At 49.1% G+C, this 22818-nt stretch overlaps 1 protein-coding gene across 1 annotated transcript in view; it reads right to left on the bottom strand.

The window, feature by feature from the left end:
* Positions 1-1820: 1820 nt before the first annotated feature.
* LOC307245525 (zinc finger MIZ domain-containing protein 1-like) overlaps positions 1821-22818 on the bottom strand; it is a 102473-nt gene continuing 81475 nt past the window's right edge. Inside the window, exons 6-23 of the mRNA XM_080021144.1 lie at positions 12481-12616; positions 11882-11996; positions 11315-11532; positions 10988-11189; positions 10585-10860; positions 10299-10481; positions 10126-10203; positions 9866-10034; positions 9617-9758; positions 8749-8959; positions 8488-8593; positions 8101-8261; positions 7912-7979; positions 7719-7787; positions 7345-7589; positions 6777-6940; positions 5914-6279; positions 1821-4905 (exon numbers count right to left, since the gene is read on the bottom strand). Of these exons, the coding sequence (XP_079877270.1) occupies positions 4798-4905; positions 5914-6279; positions 6777-6940; positions 7345-7589; positions 7719-7787; positions 7912-7979; positions 8101-8261; positions 8488-8593; positions 8749-8959; positions 9617-9758; positions 9866-10034; positions 10126-10203; positions 10299-10481; positions 10585-10860; positions 10988-11189; positions 11315-11532; positions 11882-11996; positions 12481-12616 (3017 nt within the window). The 3' untranslated portion in view covers positions 1821-4797. The remainder of the gene's footprint in view (positions 4906-5913; positions 6280-6776; positions 6941-7344; positions 7590-7718; positions 7788-7911; positions 7980-8100; positions 8262-8487; positions 8594-8748; positions 8960-9616; positions 9759-9865; positions 10035-10125; positions 10204-10298; positions 10482-10584; positions 10861-10987; positions 11190-11314; positions 11533-11881; positions 11997-12480; positions 12617-22818) is intronic.

Raw genomic sequence — 22818 nt, forward strand, 5'->3', positions numbered from 1 at the left:
GACGTGGTCCCCCGCCCCGCCCCGCAAATATTTTCTTTTGAAACTTTCCAGAGTTTTTGCTTCAGCACCTCGGGGTGTGCAGGTGCCGGACGAGAACACCCACGGCAAATATTACACGCGGAACATATCTGTCCCAGGTCAGCGGAACCAGAGAGGTCAACGGTCAACGTATATTCCTGGGAGGGAAGGGGGGGGGGGGTGGGGGACGACAAAATGCTGAGCGATATCCACAGACACTAACAAGTTTCATTTTCCATATTCAGCCACTTCCGATAAGGGGGGTTGCAAGCTTTTTATTATTCTGAAGAAACAATGCACATTCCCAGGGAAAATGAATACATTTCTGTTCACATGTCTCTATATTCATTTACATATATACAGGCAAACTTGGGACATTAACCCACTTTGACCTAGCCTTGCCTTTCAGACCCTTTCTAGGCCAGAATAAGTGAATGTGCCCTTCCTTTCAGCATTTTCTTTCCTCCGTTTTCTCTTTTTTGAAGCCCCCCCCCCCACACACACACACACACCCCCCGTCCCCCCAAACGGCCCTTCGTTGTGATTGTGCAACTACGGATTTGGGGTGCTGTCTACACATAACAACACATAAAGGTGGCTCACGTGTAATATAAGAACAAAAGTGTAAAATGAAATGATAGCTATCACCATGGGATCGATAACAGATTGGGATTTCGGATAGAGGGTTAAAAAAAAGGAAGGTTAACAATAAAAACGGCGGCACATGTTAAGAGGCGGATTTGAGATTTCACCGATTCCAGGTTGATAACTCTGCGTGACTCAGAGGAATATGAAACAATAAGCAAATCATAAACCTAATGAAGTTTAATGTTTAACATACAACTGATGGGGTTTTTTTGGGGTTTTTTTTGTGTTTTTTTGTTTTTTTGATCAGAGCATTGCTACAGCTGAAAGGAAATATATTTCTAGGCTTAGAGATTAATAGGGGGGAAAAAAACCCGATATAAAATAATTTATCAAACAAAAAAATGGGATAAAAAAAAGTGAATGGTCTTGAGCTGAAAAACAAAACAAAACAAACAAACAAAAAAACATTTTATGTAACAAAAATAAAAACAATATCATGACTTTCTTTAAAATAAGGTAGCGATATATCATTTTAATCGTGTGTGAACAAATAAAAAATAAAATAGAAATAAAAACAGTCGTGATATCCACTACAGCTAGCTGACACCACAGCGTTACTGAAATAATGTTAAAAACATAAACCTGGGAACAGGGACAGGATTCTTAATGCAACATGGCTGAGGAAACACAACGCCGCATCGTTTGGGGCTTTTTGACGTCTAGACTTTTAGAGGATGTCACATAAGCGGCGTGATGGGGGAGACAGAGAGAGAGAGGGAGAGGGGAGGAGAGAAAGGGAGGGAGAGAGAGAGAGAGACAAAACAAGGGAGAGAGAGAGAGAGAGAGGGGGACGTGTCTATTACAAGGGGAAGTGTGGAAATGAATGGAAAGCACGACGGCCTGCAGAGTCATAGCTTATGAGACATGTGGACTAGGTTAGTCATGTCGGCTGGTTTACAAACAACATCAGTGGTCGGGTGGAGCTGTTTTTTTTTCTTTCGTTTTTTTTGGGGGGGGGGGGGGGGGATAATTGGTTAGGGTTCGACTCGAGGGGCCGACTATGAAAGGACGAACATTATCAAGATGATACAAAAATATTCACAAGGATATTTACAGTACAATAGTTTTTTTCTTCTTCTTCTTCTTCTCCTTCTTAAAAAATAATACATTTTGCATACTGGACACACACTCTTTCAGAAAGTTCCCAAAATAAAATTTTTAAACAAATGCGGCCAAAGTGTCTCGCTCCAATACTGCTTCGAAACCACCCCTGACCCCCCCACCCACCCCACCCCACCAAACAGTAGCGATGATGGATAAACTGGATTTTGTCTTGCCCTCTTGTCTTTGAAATCGGTGTTTTCTCTCGTTACATAGAACGTGCACAAACACACGCACACGCACACACACACACACACACACACACACACACACACACACACACACACAGATTTGACCAAACACAAACATCTCCATTCTCCGTCCCCTTAACTTTGGTGATGTCGTTGAGCAGTTTCTCACAGATTAACGGGTACTTTCAGTTTGCAGCATCAGAAATTGAGGAAAAACAAACAAACAAACAAACAAGAGAAGTCGTTATCCAGCAAATACCATGGCAAATGCAATTATCCCTTCAATGTGAGCGATAAATAAATGAAACAAATTCAGACAGAAACAATAATAATAATAATAATAATAATAATAATAATAATAATTTGTCAATAACAACAAATTAAGAGCAACTAAAAAGAAACAAAACAAACAAAAACACAATCTGTCATCAGTTGGAATAACACTAGACAAGAGGTTGGCACACATGCACTTGGTAGATTACTTCGACAGCACATCGTTTAACAGGGAGAGTGATTCAACTTAAGACACGAGGAACTATCTCCGGGTGCTCGAGCGGCACTGACAGCATGGAAGGACTTTTATGAACTTTTCTTAAAAAAAAAATAAAAATAAAAATAATTGTAAAGTAGCCTGATAGTCGTGGGACCCTCGTTCTCGTTATTTCCCTATTCCCTTGAGTTGATATAGCTCCCTCTGCTGGAGGACGACAGCTTTACGCCGTGTCGCTACGGTGGACGTGCCATTATTCATGAAGATGGTAGACCAAAGTCCCTCTTTTTTTTTTTTTTCTAGCTGTCACCATTCAATAAATGATTAAAAAAGTATTTATATGGAGGACAATAATCTATATATTTTTGTTTGTTTTATCTCCAGATAACCACTTTTTATTCATCTGTTCCCCCCCTCTATACACTCACTGAGCACTTTATTAGGAACACCCGTACACTCACTTATTCATGCGATGATCTAATCAGCCCATCGTGTGGCAGCAGTGCAATGAATGAAATCATGCAGACGTCAACCATCAGAATGGGAAAAAAAATCTGATCTCAGTGTTTTTGACCGTGGCATGATTTTTGGTGCCAGATGGGCTGGTTTGAGTATTTCCGTAGCTGGGATTTTCACGCACAACAGTCTCCAGAGTTTTACTCCGAATGGTGCAAAAAACAAAAAACATCCAGTCAGCAGCAGTTCAGCAGACGGAAACGCCTTGTTGACGAGAGAGGTCGACGGAGAATGGCCAGACTGGTTGGAGCTGACAAAAAGGCTACGGTAACTCAGATAACCACTCTGTACAGCTGTGGTGAAAAACATCCCAGGATGCACAACACGTGGAACCTTGAGGCGGATGGACCACAACAGCAGGAGACCACGTTGGGTTCCACTTCTGTCAGCCAAGAACAGAACGCTGAGGCTGCAGTGGGCACAGGCTCATAAAATCTGGAGAGTTGAAGACTGGATAAACAGAACCTGGTCTGATGAATCTGGATTACTGCTGAGGCACACAGATGGGAGGGTCAGAATTTGGCACCAACAGCATGAATCCATGGACCCAACCTGCCTTGAGTCAACAGTCCAGGCTGGTGGCGGTGGTGTTATGGTTTGGGGAATTATTTCTTGGCACACTTTGGGCCTGTTAATAACAATCAACCATGGCTTGAATGCCACAGCCTATGTGAGTATTGTTGCTGACCATATGCATCCCTTCATGGCCACAATTGACAGTAGCCATTAGAAGATAATGGCTACTTCCAGCCTGATAATGTGCAGTGTCACAAAGCAAAAGTTGTCTCAAACTGCTTTCATGAGTCCCAGTCCCTTCCCAGTCACCGGATCTGAATCCAATAGAACACCTTTGGGAAGTGACAGAACGGGAGATTTGCAGCATGAATGTGCAGCTGACAAACCTGCAGGAATTGGGTGATGCAATCATGTCAACATGGACCAGAATCTGAAAGGAATGTTTCCAACATCTTGTGGAATCCATGCAACGGGACCCAGTATAAGTACAATGTTCCTAATAAAGTGCTCTATATATATATATAGGGGGTACAGGAAAAAAAAATAGAAGCACAGAAAAAAAATCTTTCTAACAGCTCACATCACATTTTGTCTCCTAAGAGAGATATAGATTTGTTGTTGTTGTTGTTGTTGTTGCTGTTGTTTCTTTTTGCATCGCCATAATCTCTTGTGCTTCTAAACAATGTGTGGCAGACATTACAGTGCTACTAAAACCAGGCAGGAAAACAGAGCTTTTGACATTGGGAAGCTGTTGGCAATTACAACACGGACATAATGCACACTGGCCAGATAGGGCAGTTTCGTTTTTTTTCTTCCGTTGTTTTTTCTCCATTTTTCAGTCTTTTTTTTTTTTTTTTTTTTTTTTTTTGACGTGTTTTATAAAATGAATTCCTTTTTTCTCTTCTGTAAAAGGAAACAAAAGGTGAATAAAAAAATGCTACAACACGTTGCTAATGTGCACACGTACACCGGTGTGGCATTATAAAATTGACTGAATATAGCTGCACAGTTCCACGGTTGTGGAGGGGCGGGGCAGGACCCTCCCGTCGCCCCCCGCGGGTCAGAGTTAAAACCTCTTTCAGTCAAATCTGCGCTGGCCGATGAAAACTGTACAAGAGGAAGAAGAGACAGGGAGTGCATCTTTGTGTTTGTCAAGTACTTAGCAACTGTTCTGCTTTTTTTTTTTTTTCTTTTTCGTTATCGGGACGAACCCCAGGCAGTCAGAGAAGTTCATATTTATCTGTGTGTGTGTGTGTGTGTGTGTGTGTGTGTGTGTGTGTGTGTGCGTGTGCGTGTGCGTGTGTGCACGCGGCGCCCTCAGTTGTTTTCGAATAGCGAGAGGAGGTCGTCGTTGCTATTGCTGGGGAGGTCCGGGGGATCCAGGTACGACAACAACTCGTCCGGGTTCGCCAGTTCTGGAAGAAGCTGCGGGAGGAGGGAGAAAGCAAACACACGGTGAGGCCCGGGCATTCAAATGGACAATGAAACCTGACGCCTGCGTTCAAAACTAATAGCACCCTGGAGTAAAACTACTCCTTAGGCCTGGTGTTATATTAGGATCATTCATGCTATAATCTGTATTGTAATGCATATATACAGTATACGCATATATATGCATATATACAGTATATACATATATAGGGAATGTAAAGTACACTATCCTGCTTCTGTACTTTGGCTGGATGGATTGATTGATAGATAGACGGATGGATGCATGGATGGATGGATAGGTAGATAGATAGATAGATAGATAGAATGATGGATAGATGGATAGATAGATAGACACCCAGACAGACAGGTAGGTAGACAGAATAAAAAATAAACCTGACTATAAACCCTATATAAATAATGAAGAATAGGCTATACAATGCAATAACCTAGTGATAGACAATAAGTGTCAACTTAGAATTAACAAAAACAATCAAATATGCCTAGAAATCAACAATACTGTATAATATACTGTATATATATATATATATATATATATATATATATATATATATATATATATATATATATATATATATATATATATATTCTATACTACTGTACGCCACTTTTATTAGTAACGCCACAATACAAGAATTAGTGTTATACCTGCCATATAGGGCCTGGTAGTTAGTAGACAGCATGGTAGTACCTCATGTTAACTCATAGAGTACATAGATGTGTAGATATGTGTTATTTCTTCTGTGTTATTTCTTACACCATTTTCATTTCAATCTCCATCTCGACTGTTTTTTTTTTTGCCTGAACTTCCCTCTGGGGATTAATGAAGTGTTACCTTATCTTATGTTAAAATCAGGTTTCCCGCTCTCCCTGCGGTTCATTCCAATGTGTTTCTTCCCCCCTCCCCTCGAGTAGAGGAACGTCTGGACACATGCAGCTGCTCCGCTATGGTTCTACCACCCTCACGCAGGCGCTCCAACTCACGTCTAAAGATGGCTCCGGCATGTCCGAGCCCGCCTGGCCGTCCAGGCTGTTGGAAGGGTTGAAGGTCAGGTCGCTATGGGGATGGTTGTTGGGGCCGGGCGGTTGTTGCTGTTGCTGTTGCTGCTGCTGTTGTTGTTGCTGCTGTTGTTGTTGTTGTTGTTGTTGTTGCTGTTGTTGCTGCTGTTGTTGTTGTTGTTGTTGTTGTTGTTGCTGCTGCTGCTGTTGGGGCGTTGGAGCTTGCCGTAAAGGCTGCGGCGGCCCGCTGTGGTGGAGCGGATGCCCCGATTGGTTCCCCGGGTGAGGAGAGGCGTGCAGGCTCTGCTGTAACGAGCCGTGCGATTGGTCGGCGCCGGCAGGATGAGGTATCTGTCGACGGTCGAGACGCGAGGGTTCATAATTGTTATGACTACAAGGCTCTGTGGGACACTGGCTTCTGATTGGTCAATAGCATTCAGTGGTCAGTTATTTCTGAGTAATGGCATCATATGTAGGGCAAAGGTGTTCTGTTTTTTTTGCAGGGTGAATAACTGTTGCGGAACTATTTCCGGCATACTATAGTTAGTTATAAAACTAGGCATACTAGTTATAAAATAATTTCAAAGCAATATTCCGTCTCAATGGATAATAATTTAGGAAGTAGGTGTGTAATAAGAGGGATAATGTACAGCCAGCCGGTCATTATCGCAAAATCGGCCCCTTCAGCGATACAAGCCCTGATCGCTCCATCGGGTTATTCCGCGATAATGACCGGCTGGCTGCGTATCATCCCTCACTTAACAACAAAAAAATAAAGACAGACACTTCAGTGCAGCGTAAATGAGCCCCCAGGATCTGGAACCAGGGCGTGTGGTGGGTGGACGTACTGAGTCTGGCATGTTGTGGGAGAGCGGCTTGTCCTGGCTCATCAGGTTGTTGGGCATGTCGGGCGGGTGCGACAGCTGGGGACCGTGCATGAAGTCGTTCATCGACGTGCCGCCGGGGTTCCCGTGGGGGAAGTCAAAGTTCCCGTGCCCCTGGTAACTGTTGCCTGGCGGAAGAAAACAAACAAACACGAATGCATAAATGATTTTATACAGAATAACTCAGGCTGTTTTTACCCTATGTTTTTCGTATTCTTGTACCTTGAACACATCAAACTCAGAACGAGAAATTGATTCCATCGCTTGTTTTCTAAACTAGTGGTTCTCAATAGGGGGTTCGGCGCCACCTAGGGGTCCTTCAAGAAGTTCCAGGCAAAATGATTAACAGTTTACAATTCAACTTCACCGTTATTTAATTTACAAGACATCAGCACCACTAGAGAATGTACAATAACGAGTGTTTGGATCACAGTTTCACTATAGGACACACAGGTATGGAAGTTTATCATATGGCTCCCAGAGACCAAATCTTATCAAATCTCGGTCCGTGGTCTAATGCGAGGTTCCGTACCTTGGCCGCCGTATTCGCTGTTGTTGCCCCCCTGCTGACCGGGTAGCGACGGGTAGGGCGAGGGCCCGGGGCCGAGCTGAGCGATCATCTCCATCACGCTGGGCATGATCATCTGGCTGGGGCTCATGGTCTTGAAGCGCTTGGCCAGCGGTCCGTCCGGGTCCTCCTTGATGTGGATGTCGGACTTGATGGCCACCGGCCGCCAGCTACACGTTGGGTCGATGGTCACCTCTTCAAATTCCGAGCTGGGGACAGTAAAAACAAAAAAAAACAACAAAAAAAAAAAAACGCGCGGAACAGATAGGTCAACAGTTAGGTAGATTCTTAAAAGACGGCGTGGTGATTTGAGAGGGCGCGACGGGGTCTTAACTCACTTTTGAATGGCGTTCAAAATCCCCCACATGTACTGGTCCACCTCCAGCCCTTCTAACAACGCTGTTTTACTGGGAAGAGGCGCGGCACAGAAAAAAAGGGGCGTGAGAATCAAGGCTCGCGGCGGAGGACGTTTGGCGATCTGATCCTTTTAATCGGTATTCCTTGAACCCGGGTTTACAGCTCCAGACTTACTTGCATACAGGACATCGCCACGTGCCCCTCTCACAGTTCAGTTGTAAATAGGATTCCAAATCGAAACACTGCCAAGGACAAGGGACAAAAAGCATGACGTCACGTCGTTGCTGTTGTATTCTTCCCGCGGCCGCTCGGGCCAAATGCGTCTTCCCAGCGGCCCCCTCCCCCCTCCCCGTGGAGACTTGCCTGGACGTGCTTGCAGTCGTGCCCTCTCGCCGGAAGCTGTATCCGCCGGAACGTGATGGGACACTTGAGGGAGACCTTGATTGCCGTCTGCTCGACGCCGTCCTCGCCGTTGAGCGTGGCGCTGCCGGAGGACGCCGCCACGCTGCTGAAATTCCTCTTGACTGGTTTGGCAGAAAATGGGGGGGATGGAAAGTGGGGTAGAGAGAAAGATTTGATTTAAAAAATGGTGTTTCCGTGATCGTTTTGGTGCCCATGTTTCATTGCAATGTAGGCTGGGGAATCCTGTACCGGACATCTTGGGGATGGGTGGGGGGTGGAGATACAGTTTTGAAAATTTCCCAGAATCCTCCTTTAATTGAAGGAACACCGACAGGGACAGGCGGGTACCTTTGGTGATGCAATGCTCTGCGGGCAAAAGCCTCTTCTTCAGCAAGCCCTGGAGGACCGAGCGCACCGAGGGCCTGTGGACCAGCTGCAGCACGAACAAGTGCGACTGCGGGCAAAAAAAAATAAAAATAATAACCGGTCATTGTCAAAACCGCCACTGTCATAACAGTCGACCATCACATCCATATCCTTCGCGGCCCATCGGGTAGCGTGGGTTTCATAATTTCCTTCCGCGGGAAACCGGAGGACCTGAGCACTCACGCAGCAGCAGGCGGTGACGGTGATCTGGATGGTGTTCCTCCCCGGCTGGCACACGTGCTTCAGGTGCAGGGGCTTGTGGGACGTCTTGTTGTCGCCCCGCTCGATGGTGAGGGGCGTGGCGTTGACGCTGACCTGCACCGAGGCCGGCCAGTTCGTGTTCATCTGCCGGTCCTCGTGGTGGTAGCACTTGAACTGCAGCTCCAGATCCGACCTGGAAGGCAAAAGATTTAAGAAAAACTTATGAAGCTTTTTTTTTTTTTTTTGTTGCGTAGGACCTACTCGTTGTACCTGAAGCATCAGACTAGACATTATAGTCTCTATAGTTAGATTGGAATTCTGTGATAACTCTTCAAAGCTATGGGTTTTTCTATGTTCCACAAGGAACATTTATGAATGTAGGTCATTCATGCATAACCTCTATTTATATCCTCGGAAACCAAATCGCTCAAAACAATTACACTGGGATTCAACTCAAGATCTCAAAACCAGACTGTGAAAAAAGCCTTCATTTTTTTTACAGTGTGTTATGGTGCAACGGTTCTCACTGAGGGGGTCCAGGGACCCCACTAGGGGTCCTTCAAGAGGTTCCAGGGCGGGGCCCAGGCAATATGATTACTAGTTAAACGTCACCGTTATTTCATTTACAAGACGCCGTTACGGAATGTCCCATAATGACAGTTCTGGATCCTAGTTTCACCGCTATCTCAGAATAATAATAATAATCCCCGAAATTTAAAACCCTTCCCGGTTTGCGCTTCCGGAGACAAATTCTAATCGGAGAGGGTCGAAAAAGGTTGAATGTCGTTCAGCCTGTGTGTGTGTGTGCGTGTGTGTGCGCGTGTGTGTGTGCGCGTGATGGGTTTCGCACCTCCACATGAGCGTCTGGTGCACGGAGGGCCGTAAGTGGAAGACGTGGTTGCTGACGGCCAGGTTGTGCTCCAGCCTGAAGGGCTCCAGGACCACACCGTCCCGCACCGGGAAGGTCAGACGCAGCTCCTCGTTGGGGTTAGCTGCGCGGGCGAGACGGGCGGCAGCGGGGTCAGATCTTTGCGCTGTGTAAATAATGTTCTAAAAGAGGCCATTAGAGGACATTGAAATATGCGTGAAGGTCACCCACCTGGAGGAGGGGGAAGTGCATTGATATTTGGTTTGATGTCGGGAGGGAAGGGCGGCTTGACGTCCTGGTTCGGCGATAGGTACGGCGGGATGTTACTTCCCGGGGTCATGGGCGGCGTGGGGTTTCCCGGCACCGGGGAGTGGGGGTAGTTCCCTACCGGTCTGGGCGGCTGCGAGGAGGTTAAATGTTTTTAAAGCTAGTTATATTAAAAAAAGGCCGATCGTCTCCGTTGCCATGATTGGTCAGAGAAGCGAACCTACCCCGTTCATATTGCCTTGGTTGTATTGATATCCACTCCCCGAGAAGTTATTGGTTTGGCCGTTAAAATTAGGTTCTTGCTGTTATTGGGGATAAAGAAGACACAAATTATAATGACTAATAATGACAAACACATTGCCATTATGTTTGGTGAACAGTATGGCAGCCCTCTTACCTTGTAGTACTGGCCCATGGCACCACTGGGAGGGGGGTACTGGCCCTGGATCTGCTGTCCGGGCATCCTCTGGCCGGGGTAGTTGGGGGACGGCAATGGCCTGGAAGCATTGGGCATTGGATACTGCCCCTGCTGGGTCGGGAACTGACTGTTTGGTCCGTACTGTTGTCCTCCGTAATTTGGCTAGCCAGGGAATGGCACAGACATTTAAATTATTAAAGATGCAGAATTTTCGTTTTGTACGCTTTATTTCACAGTACAGTGTTTTTGGTCCGGGGCGACTCACCTCCCCTGGGTAGGGTCTTTTCATGCCCTGCATGGCCATGCCCTGCGGCCGGGGCCCCGCATAGCCCTGTTGGGGCATCCTTTGGCCGTGTGCCCCGAATGGCCCCATACCCTGGCCCCTCGGCTGGTTCATTCCCATCGGGGGGCCGCTCATGTTGGAAGCATTCATGGCTGTGCCCATGTTACCAGGGAGCGATGGCGGACCACGGGGCCCTGGCTGGTTCATGAACTGGCTGCTGTACGCCTGGTTTGGTCCCATCTGGAAAGAGGAACTCATCTGGAAGAGAGAATGGATGCAATCAGCCTTTTCAGAATTAAATGTTTCAAACTGGCTACCTAAAAAACAAACAAAACTAATTGGAATGGTATGATAGTAAGAGGCAACAGTGTGAGTGCGTCCCCACCGGTCCGTATTGGTTCATGTCCTTGTTCTGCGTTTCCTGCAGCGCGGCCACGGTGGCGGTCGCCGTGGCGGTTGCCGTGGCAGCAGCGGCAGCCACGGCGGCGGCGGCTGCAGCGGCGGCGGGCTGGGTGAAGTCCGAGGGCGGGCGCGAATGCGGAGGGATGCCCATGCCACCGGGCCCGGCGTTTGGCCCTCCAGGGTAACTTAAGCAAAGAGGAACGGAGACACAGGGGAATACGATGTGAACGACGGAGAACAGGCAACTGTAAACACAAACCACTTTAGACAACACTGGTAACTGGTGATTGCCAAATCTGGACACACTCACTTGCCGCCGAAGCCGCCGCCGCCGGGGTAGTTGGGCCGTCCGTACATGCCCTGCTGCATGTAGCCCTGGTTGGAGTTGCCCTTGTTGGGAAACTGCTGCTGGGGACCGGGGAACTGGCCCGAGTTCATTCCCGGGTTGCTGGCGGACATACCGGAGCCCATGGGATTGCCTCCGGGATTCATGGGATTGCTGTTGTTGGCCATGGGATTCCCCAGAACCTGTCGGGGACGGACGGTCATAGGAAGAGACACGGGTAAATATTGAATAGATTACAGGATTTACATATACTGTAAGATTATGTCGACATTCATCGGAACATCGAGGGGTTTCAGGCGGATCAGATTTTTAAATTTTTCTTCAATTTGCAATGAAATGCTGAACTTGTCACAGACAGAAAACAACCAATATTCAAATCAATGCATGTGTCGAAATTTGTGAATATGTTCAAGACACTGTCTCTTGTGGACACTCCTGATTTGAGGACGGAGGTGTTCTCCAACTAGTGCCAGGTAGCATAATGAGCGCAATAAGGACTCTCAATCGCACTATAATGTAGGGGGTTCTCACCTGGCTCTGGGAGGTGTTGGTCACGCCCCAGACAGTGGTGACTACGGACAACGAGCCCGGGGGCTGGTTGGTGTTCTGTTGCCAGGGAACCGAGTCGTAGGGAAAGGACCCATCTCTGCAAAGGCAGTACGGAAAAACACGGCGTCAGCAAAACGGAGAAGACACACGGCAAGACAGTAGTGCCACATCACACATATTAGAATATATACATTATATGAAAAAATGTGATTAAGATCTTGAAACAATGGTGTTGGTGACCTTATATTTCGACCTCATATTAAAATGATTTACTATCTATCACACGCTGTGAGGTCCTGCTTGTCCCTATTGACCGTGCTACACTCAGTCTGGCAGTTTGTCTGGTCACTGATCCATAAGGAACAGTGGTCTTCATGGGAGAGCAAGTGCTTTTCCCGAGGGGTCTGCACTGTCACACACACACACACACACACACACACACACACACACACACACACACACACACACACACACACACACAAACACACACAGACACATGCTTTATATATCCAAATGTACAGACGTTGACAGAAATGCACAAAAAAACCCCACAAAATCGGCACAGTGGTGTGCACACTGACCCGTGTGAGAGGCCGGGTTTCATGGAGCTCATGGGGGGCTGCATGGGTACTTTCCCCGGGGGCTCGTTCTGTCTGTTTTTCTGGTGACGGAGGAGAAGGAGGCGCCCCAGCTCCTCGCACCAGGAGGACAGCAGAGCTGAAAGGGGAGGGAGAAAAGAGAGGGAGACGAGTGTATTAGCGCTGTCGTACTCCCTGTGAAAAATAACTGCAGAGATAACAGCCGCCTTCGCAGAAACCTCCCACTGAGGGAGATTGGATGTGTGTGAGAGCGAGGGGGCAGATGAAACGTCAACAACAAGGAAGGGAAACAGAGGCATCTAAGCAAAGTGGGAAAACAAAGCAAAAGGCGATGGCCCCGCTGACGGCGTGATGTATAAAATCCCCACACACACACACACACACACACACACACACACACAAAAATAAAAAAAATAAAAAACAGAACAAAAGGAGATGCCTGACATACTGCAATACACAAGGTTCAAACGCCACCGCCCATCTCCTCCACTAGGGGTCACTGTTTGCCCGCAGGTGGACTCAGGTCTTCTCTTCTTTCGCTCCCTGTCGCTTGGTTAGGTAACTAACCAAGCGGTGTGGTTGATCAAATCATATGCTTTTCATCTGCACTGCATCTTTCGCACTGTGCCAACTACAAAAGAGACACTTTTCCAGCTCTCCCTCTCTCTCTCTCTCTCTATCTCCGTCTCTCTCTCTTTCTTTTTATCTCTCCAGCGCCGGAAAAGAACAAGAATGTGGATTCAATCAAAGGGGGAGGGAGGACAACCACCCTCCTCCACCGATTCACATCCGTGGCACTTCTAGGGCTGGCTGGCTGAGTGGGTGGGGTGGGGTGGGGTGGGGTGGGGTGGGGCGGGACGGGTGGGGTGTGAGCGGGGTACTCAATGACTTCAGCTGTGGCTGCGGCTCGTGCACGCGGATGTGACGGCGGCGGCGCGGATGGTCGGTCCTCGCGGGCAGATCCATCGTGTTGCCAGACGCAAGGACACGCCACCATGCCACCATTACAGGAGGGCGGGGGAGGAGAAAGAGAGAGAGAGAGAGAGAGGGAGAGAGGGAGAGAGAGGGGAGACAGCAGGCTAATGTGGCCGGCGGAACAAACAAAAGCTTCCGACTCCATGTCATAAACATCGCAGCCTGCAGATTTGACCACACATGAGTGCCTGCGCACACAGTACATGACTCCTCACTCACGGATATAAAACACACACACACACACACACACACACACACACACACACACACACACACACACACACACACACACACACACACACACACACACACACACACACACACACACACACACACACACACACACACACACACACGCGCGCTCACCCTGTGCACACACATGAAAAAAATAGACCCACATGCTCATGTTCACACACACAACATGTGTTACAATACAAACACACACAGTCACACACACACACACACACACACACACACACAGTCAAGATAAATAGGACACAAGATGTCCTCTCAGACTGAAAGGGGAATTTCTGCAGGAACGCTCACACACACACACACACACACACACACACACACACACACACACACACACACACACACACACACACACACACACACACACACACACACACACACACACACACACACCTTACGCCTCCCACCCCGCCTCCCCCCTACCTCCCCCCCAGCCTACTTCAGGCGGGAGCCTCTCACCCCAAAAGGCACCTCTCCTTTCATTTAAACACTGAGCACACCAGCCTTGCTGTGTGCAAAGATGAGGGCTGGAATACAAAAGACATGTATAGATGGTGCCAGCAGCCTCCCTCCTCTCCTCCCTCCGCTCCTCTCCTCCCTCCCTCCTTTAAAAGCAGCACGGGGCCCCGGCGCAGAGGCAGCTGGGTTTTTCCTCCTCTTTCTCTACCGCCCGCCCTCTATCTGCCCCCCCCCCACCCCCCACCCCACCCAGTGCGCGGCGAGGCAGGTGCCAGGAGACCGGCGGTGCCAGCACCGTTGTTCCAGAGGATTGATCGGACTCTTCAGGAGCCGAACCGGCCGCCCCACAGACCCCGCCCTGCTTCGCCAGAACTCGGAAGGGGGCTCCCCCCGCTTGTTTTGTCGCTCGCCCTCTTTTTGACCGAGACGTCACGCTCGCGGGGAGACACGGTGAACCGGAGCGGTAGGTGAGCCCTAATTAAACGAAACACAAGAGTCGAGGTGCAGCTAAGGGTGGCGGGGCTGGGAGGGGCGCAACTTTCTCTCACGTCCACGTTCAGTGCTCCCCGCCCCAACCCTCCCACCCCCCTTTGGATGGAGGGACTTTTCAATTGGAGGGCCTGGCGACCGGCCAGCGTGTTACAGCTCAATTAGGTCCCATTATTCTCTTCCAACAAGGAGTAACTCACTCTTCTTCTCTGTTGATAAACATGTCCCCGCAATTTATCCCCAAACCGTGCCACCGTCTGGCTGAGGGGGTGGGGGGTGGGGGTGCGCCGTATCCTCGCTTCACACCGAGGCTGACATCAACAGCCGCAGGACAGTTTGATGCAGCGGTGGGGAACGCGGTGAGGAAAGAAAAACAAAAAACGAAATGACAATGCCGTGCACAGAGTTGAGCCAAGCGGCAAGGTGACAAGAGATATCTGAGAGGGGGAGAGAGAGAGAGAGAGAGAGAGAGAGAGAGAAAGAGAGATATAGAGAGAGATAAGCTACCGCCCTGTCACTTAAAAGGGGAATTATTCTACCCCACCATTAGATAAAGGGCTTATCGCCACACAAAATTACCACCTCCGCTGAACCCCAACCTGTGTTAAAGGGGAGGCGCTCTGTCATTGAGTCAAAGGATCAACTTCAGGTTTGGCATTTCAGGGCAAGTGCAGCCCGCCCATTCCACTCCCAACAATCTATCCTCCTCCTTCTCCTCCTCCTTTCCCCCTTCACCCAAATGCCTCTCAGAACATTGCAGACGAAGAAAACAAAAGAATAACTGTTTCTCTTCTGCGCTCCTCCCATATGTAGGCCCTCAATGGGCTCATCTGTTTCCCAGCCTGTGTCCCGACGAGGGGGTGCCAAAAACTGGGGATAATCGACTCGGGTCCTCGTCCTCATCTACACCCCGTCCACCGACAACGGCCGCCCTGGGAGTGCGAATAAAACGCTTGCGACATTCTGCCGTCCCCCCCCCCCCAACGGCCCGCTGTACCTGCGCCGTCAGAGGTGGGTGTCTGCCTTCCCAGAAGGGGGGGGGCAAGCGGAGGGGAGGGGAGCCTCGGCCCGGCTTGTAGATGATCCCAGGGGCCCCGGCGCGCTTGCGTCTGTGCTGTATTGATATTCTGGTGCTCAGCTGCGCAGCCCTGATGGTCAGCCGCAGCGAAAGAGGGTCAGTAAATGCATCTGCCAGGACGAGATGGGTGGTTTCAGCCGCTGGGGCTCCAGCTCCCAGCTTCTCTCTCAGTCATAATACCCCCGGGGAGAACATGACAAATGACACAGACTGCATCCCTGACAGTTGCTCAATGCTCTTTCCAATGATAATGCCGCTACCTGCTCCACCCCCCCCCACACCCCCACCCCTATCGCACACACATGCACCAAGTCACCAGGGGGAAGTTGAGGGAGAAGGTATGTTGATTAGACGCCCTCCCCATTTTCCCTCCCAGAGAGGAAAAACGTGTTTTACAGCCAAAACAGACACAGATTGGCTGTCCCCAGTCCAAAACAAAAAAAAAAAAAAACAGCCACTAGGTCCCAGCAAGTAAAACCTCTGGGTGAGGTGTAAGGCACAAAAAAAAACAAAAAAAAAAAACGAAACAAAACAAAACCATAATGTTCAGGGCGGCGCGACTCTTTATTCTTGAAGCGCGGCCCCTCGCAGAAAACCTCGCCTTCCATCTCTGAACGACGCCCTTTTCCTCCACCTCATCTTTCTTCTCTCATTCTCCTCCAACCCTCGTTCCGTCCACGCGCTGGCCGAGGACTGATGGGAGGCAGCAGGTAAGGACGATGCCAAGGGCCCCCCTTTCTCCAAGCCCCCCTCCCCAATCTATTGGACACCTGCTCCCTCATCATCAACCCGACAGACCCACCTGGCGTCGTCTCCCGTGGCCCAGTCGCACGTGCGCTCTGCCACGTGGACGTGTCCCTTCCCTCTTCTCAAACTCCTCAACAACGGCACAAATCTGCGGCAATGAGTCACTTGTTTTCGTAGCGGGTCGCGACAGTTAAAAAGTGGTTGGCTTTTACTGTATGAATAAACCCGTCTGACAGGGTGATGAAGACCCCCCGCCCCCCATGCAGCCTCGGGGTCTGAGAGGGGAAAAACAAAGACCACAAGCAAACTAACAAGAACATGTTCTAGTGGGCTGCGCTCTTCAGTTTCTGAGGGAGTTTTTTTTTCACATTGTGTTCCAGGCTGAAGGCCTGAGTCCCTCCCACCACCAGAGTGCTCTAAATGGACCCAGGCCCCCGGCAGGCCAAAGTCAATTAAAATAAGAGACTGGCTGGGGAGCCCTAGTAGCCCTGGTTACTAAATGGATGTAGGAGTTTGTACAAAGCGTTCCCGTCTCGCTCGGTCCAAGGAATTCCTGCTAACACTGGTTTTTCCAGACGTCCTGGAACTCTAAAATGTCGGGATTTACCTCATGAAGCGAGGGGGAAAACTGTGTGGATAGTGGATCGCCGGTTGCTATGACACCGCTTTGATAGTTATGTAGGCCCCGAGCCATACTATCCTCCGTGCGCTGCAAAGAGCGAGCCGGGCCAAGCGTCGTAAATCATCTCTCCCACACTGCCTTGCCACTCTGACACAGTAACTACGGAGCCATGGACACCCACCTGGCAGCCATCAAACCTCTTTGTGTTTGCCCAGATGCCACAAATTATTCATAGATGCCAATTTGATAATGCAGTGGAAACCATTCAGTTGGCACCGGCCTAGTGGGCTCGGGGATCCTTTGTGTGTGTTCATGTGTGTGTGTGTGTGTGTGTGTGTGTGTGTGTGTGTGTGTGGGTGGGTGGGGGATCATGCAATCTTTTTGACTGGCAACGAGTTGGTCTCACAGATTACAGACCTGTTAAACCATGACAGGTCAACATGCTCTGCAGTGCTAATTGTTCATCCATGGGGGAATAATTGGGTCAAAGCTCCAGCGTATACACCGGAGGGGGGAGGGGGGTGGGGGTCCGCCGAACACCCACAGGTGTAACATCTTAAACGCCTGGCAGACCGTCTGCACCTCTGGCCACCCTTTACACACTAAGTAGTGAGACTACACCAATTAGGCAAACGGCCATAACCCCAGTGTAAACCGGGCGCTGTAAAACAGAGTTTGTAAAACCCACTTCATAACCTCCCGTGGCCAACATTTTCAAAAGCGGGGTGAGTCATTCCAACGTCTCAAAACCCTTTCCACCGGGACCGGAGTGTGAAGGAGGCTGATGCAGCGAGCGGCAGAGAGTGCGAGGTGTATATGTGTCAATTACACCACTGCGTTATACATATTAAAGACATATAATTGAAGACAGAAATGTGCTGTTATTAGAGGTACGGGGATAAGAACGCACGCACGCACACGCACACGTACACACCCAGCAAGCATGTATCGCCGATTTCAAACCCAAGCACAGTTATAAAACACTCTCTTTTTCTAGGTCAGACAACAACTGCCTCTTCTCCGGTACCTATTCTTTGTCTGCCCTGTTTTCCTTCCTTCCACCCCCCCCCCTCCCTCCCTCCCTCCATCTCCTCCTCTCCCTCTCTCTCTTTCTCTCTCTCTCTCGCTCGCTCTCTTTGGGAAGCCGGGGATGTTGGAGCCTACTCAATGAGTACTTAGGCCCATTGCCTCATGGGGAGCCAGACTTGCTGGCTGGGTTTTATGGCCCATTTCAGTGCTGCCCCAGCTTAAATACAGCCTCCTGCCGGCCACATGGCCACAGTGTCGTGCCATGTCCATCCGGTGAGTGGGGGGGGCTTGGATTCGTGCCAAGAAGGTTTTACTGGGGCCAGAAGCATATGTGGTCAAGCGGAGGCTGGCGGCAAACAAGGAGGGAAGAAAAAGCAAACGCCGTGGATTTAGCTCATGCGCCCCGACCTCCCGTATTCCTCGTCACCACCAGCCGCCCCCCGCCCCCGGCGAACGATTGCGGGAAGAGCGTTTTCGAAATCCTGCCGCCACCTCCAACCTGCTCCCCGCCTCCCGCCATTTGCATCGGGACACCATTGCTGCTGCTGATGAGATCAAAACGCGGTCGGAGGTTCTACTTTATCTCAAAGTCACTTTGTTAGAGTCGCGCAGAAAAAAAATATAAATCCTCGGGTTTCCATGTCAATCTATGTGCATCGCAATGTGACACGCCTGCACAGCTCCTGGATGAATAGCAAAAAATGTGAGGAATAACACATCTTCAAATAGAATCGCTGCTCCAAGATTTTTCCGCGAGGGATTTTACCTCTTCAGAAAGAAAAAAAAAAAAATCCATTTGGCACTCAGTGAATACGAACTGGAACATGAGATATGCCACAATCTCAGGGCTGATTTTATGCCAATTTCAACACTGTGGGAGCCATTTCTTCATTATCGTTTTACAGTAACCAACCTTAAGCTAAGTAGGCCAGTGTTTAAAGAGATAATCTCTCCTGGCATATGTGACACATCCCTTCCTTAAAAAACAGGGCATGCCCTTTACCGTGCCTCGAAAACAGGGAGGTGTAAACTCTATAGAATTTTCACCCCCTATTGAGAATTAATTCCTTTGTGCATTAAATCCCCAAAAAAAACTCCCCCAACCCAAACACAATCTTCAATCTCTTAATGCATGTCTTTCCTCGGGGCGGTAAGCTGATTTGGAGCAAAACTCCCTCCAAACCGACATCTTTATGTCTTAATTCAGTGGGACCAATCTGGCGAGCTGGTGTCCAAAGTGTCGCGGGTGAAGTTAGTGGGCCGCCCCAGGAGGGAAAAGCATATCCTTGTATTTACTCGATAATATAAGACGGAGCGAACGTAATTCTGGCACAAACACATCTGTAATACATCAAAACGTAATCGTTTGCGAGAGACAAATCAAGCTGCCGGCCTCGAAATGAGATCGCCCGACGGGCGAACTCCTTTATGGGACTAGACGCCGGCTCCCGAGAGTCGGCCAAGTCCGACACAAAGCTGACTCCGCCAGTGAGGAGTGTGTGTTTAACCGTGTGCGCCGCTATAACCAGATTATCAGATAGGCCGACCTGCAAAAGAAGCTGCTTACAGGAGCCAGACTGTTTCCCTGAGCAACAGGCTGCTCTTAACAAAGGCCCGGCCTTAAGCTCTCATCTACAATGATACTAATTAGGCATGGAGCAGATGCGCTCAGAAGTGCCCACCTCGGGGGGGCGCTGGGCAGAGCCGGCAGCGCCGCATTGGCACACGCTGGTCCCCGAATCACCTGTGACCTTTTCACAGTGGGCACGGGGTCGAAGCCCTCCTTTAGAAGTGCAGAGAAAGACACACACTGGAGCAGCCTGGGAAGAGCCTTGGCACCCCTCTGGGCTCATTAGAGGGATCCATATGTGCAAACAGCCCAGGATTTGGGGGAAAAAAAAAAAATAATACACCCGTCTCCATGACACCAAATCAGCCAAACTGGAAACAATAAAGCCTCCTACCTGATCCTATTCTTTTTTTTTTTTTTTTTTTTTTTTTTAAGAAGCGGGGCCACGCCCTTTCATACACCGCTCGCTACTCGCAGGATCTCTTTGTGGGTTCATGCCATCCATTTAACGTCAAATCTCGCCATGATTTGAGGAAGAATACGGACACACAAATCATCAATGGGGACTGGATGGTTGACAGAGGGTGATGGCTCCGACAAACAGCTCAGAACACGAGTGTGTGTGTGTACTATGACAAAAGCAAAAATGAGGTAAAACAAAACATGGGAACAACCATGCTTTATAAAACTGCAACATGACAGAACAGCAGCCAATGGAGCCCACTTAGCTCTTCTAAATGAGCAACCAAAAAGCACAAGTGACACATGTCATTCCATGTAGGGCATGTTGACGCAGTCCTGCATGTGTGTGTGTGTGTGTGTGTGTGTGTGTGTGTGTGTGTGTGTGTCTTGTGTGTGTGTGTGTGTGTGTGCGCGTGTGTGTGTGTGCGTGTGCGGAGAGGAACAGAACGTCGAGACTGGAATGAGGATGAGGAGATTCAGCCGATGCTCATGACTTTTTTTTTTTTTTTTTTTTTTGTACAGCACTTTAAAAACACACAACCAGTACCTGAGTCAGTCTGACATCTCCTGCAGGTGTTGGTTTCTGTGGGGTTCAAGTTTGAACAATGGTGGAAAAAAGGATGGGAAAAAAAGCGATTTTAAACATCGAGGTATTCTACGTATAACCAAACAGTTGATCATGGATCGATTTAATTTTGTATTTATTGATTTATTTGTTTATTAGCTCTCGCACCCTGTGAGATGAGAGGATGGTTAAAAAAAATAAAAAAAAAAATAAAAATAAAAAAAGACGTGGTTTCAGTAAGTACAGCGTCCACAACAACAAACCTACTGTTTGGGGCATCCGGCCGAGGATGGTGGTGAATGGACCGCGGGAGACATGGAAGTGTAGAGAGCTGTAACCACCGTTGATTGGACGGTAATGCAACGTCCAGTGCTGTCAAATGTGATCACTCATAACTAATTTTCCCGTTTCCTCCTGATCGACAACAGTTTACCTCTCTCTCTCTCTCTCTCTCTCTCTCTCTCTCTCTCTCTCTCTCTCTCTCTCGCTCTCTCCCTCTCTCTCTCTCCACTCCACACTAGATATGCATCAAGGGACGTGCTTTCCTCCGCTCTGCCCTCACATATCTAAGCCGCAGCTCACCAAAGGGAGTGTTTGTCTGGTCCATTTCCATCTATGAATGGATGATGCATTTAAGATTAGATGACAATCCACCCACTCAATGGAGCCGTCACTGTTTGTTTATGGAATTATAGGGAATTAAAGGCGGCAAGAGTATTGAATTTGGCTGCCGTTTTCAGGTCCCTCCTCTTCGGTGAGGAGGAGGTGAGTCAAGGAGGCAAAAAAAAATAAAAAAATAAAAAGACATTCACGCCTGGGGATTAAACATCCAATTAAAGAGCCACTTTTTCCATATTTTTCTATCTTCAGATGAAGGACTTTGTGTTACTTGTTCGGCGCCAAGTTGGACCTCTGCCTGCGTCATGTGACAACGTCACCACGTCAAGGAGAATGGTCCGAGACTACAAGAGCACGACACAAAATCAATGGCTGTGGAACGGCGGGCGCTACCGGCGATGGCACCTTCAGCCAGACACCGCCTTCGCGCCCCCCCCCCTCCCCCCAAAACCCCCCTCGGCCCTGCATGTTGAGAACTGTCCCACGGGCAGACGAGGAATTATGAAAATCCCCAAAGTTACCACTGTTTGGGATGAATTTCACAACACGGTGTGGCTGCAGAAAAAAATCAAACGGCGTGAGAGAAAATATGTACCTCAAAGAGTTTTCTTTAACCTATGTGGCAAAAACATGTCATGTCAAGTCAGTCAAAAGAAAAAAAAAAAGGGAATTTTCCATTAAAATGGAAAAACGTGTTTATTCGGTTTTCCCGCACGGCATGTGCAGTTTCGCCTTCCCAACCCGACACTTCGAGGGAAAACCTTTGCAGCATAAGCAGTGATTGAGCCATCAACATCGAGGCAGAAGGGCGGGGCCGGCGATTGCAGAACCCAAACCGAATCTACGCCACGGGGGTCGTGCCTTGGAGTGGGGAGCGTCCGCCCCGCCGGGGTGCCGCTGAGCGAGACACGCGACCGGCTTCCGATCACCTCCAGGGGCGGCGGCGATTCTGCAACCAGCCATTGGGTGAGAACGACCAAAACAAAACAAAAAAATTATCTCATAGCTGCTGCCGGATCTGAAGCAAAAATGTGTTTTGACATGGGGGGGGGGGGGGGGGGGGGGAAATGCACGGTTTGGGAGTGTCGGTGGCCAAAGAGTCTCCCGGAAAAAATGCCGCCTCAAGTAGGTCAGCCCGCCTCAAAGAGATAATCAAGGCCATTTTGACCCCTTCTGTGTGAGCAGTAAGTGGGTCAAACGCAGTAGTCAGCTGTTGCAACTCTATCATGTGGAGTGCTGCGAAGCACTAGTCCTACTGTCAAGCTCCATTCCATTAGTTTAAGGCATGGCAGCACGCCCCCGCCGCCCCCCACCCCACCACCCCACACCCACCAGGAAGTATAATGTGATGTTACCATGAGCAGCGGATCCACCTTCCCCTCTTGTCAGTGAATGCAGCCCCCCCCCCCCCCCTTCAAGTGTTGTCTCCTCCTTCTGACAGCTTGCCGCTT

The sequence above is a fragment of the Zeus faber genome (genome assembly GCF_960531495.2).
Source record: "Zeus faber genome assembly, chromosome: 20".
Taxonomy (NCBI): Eukaryota; Metazoa; Chordata; class Actinopteri; order Zeiformes; family Zeidae; genus Zeus; species Zeus faber.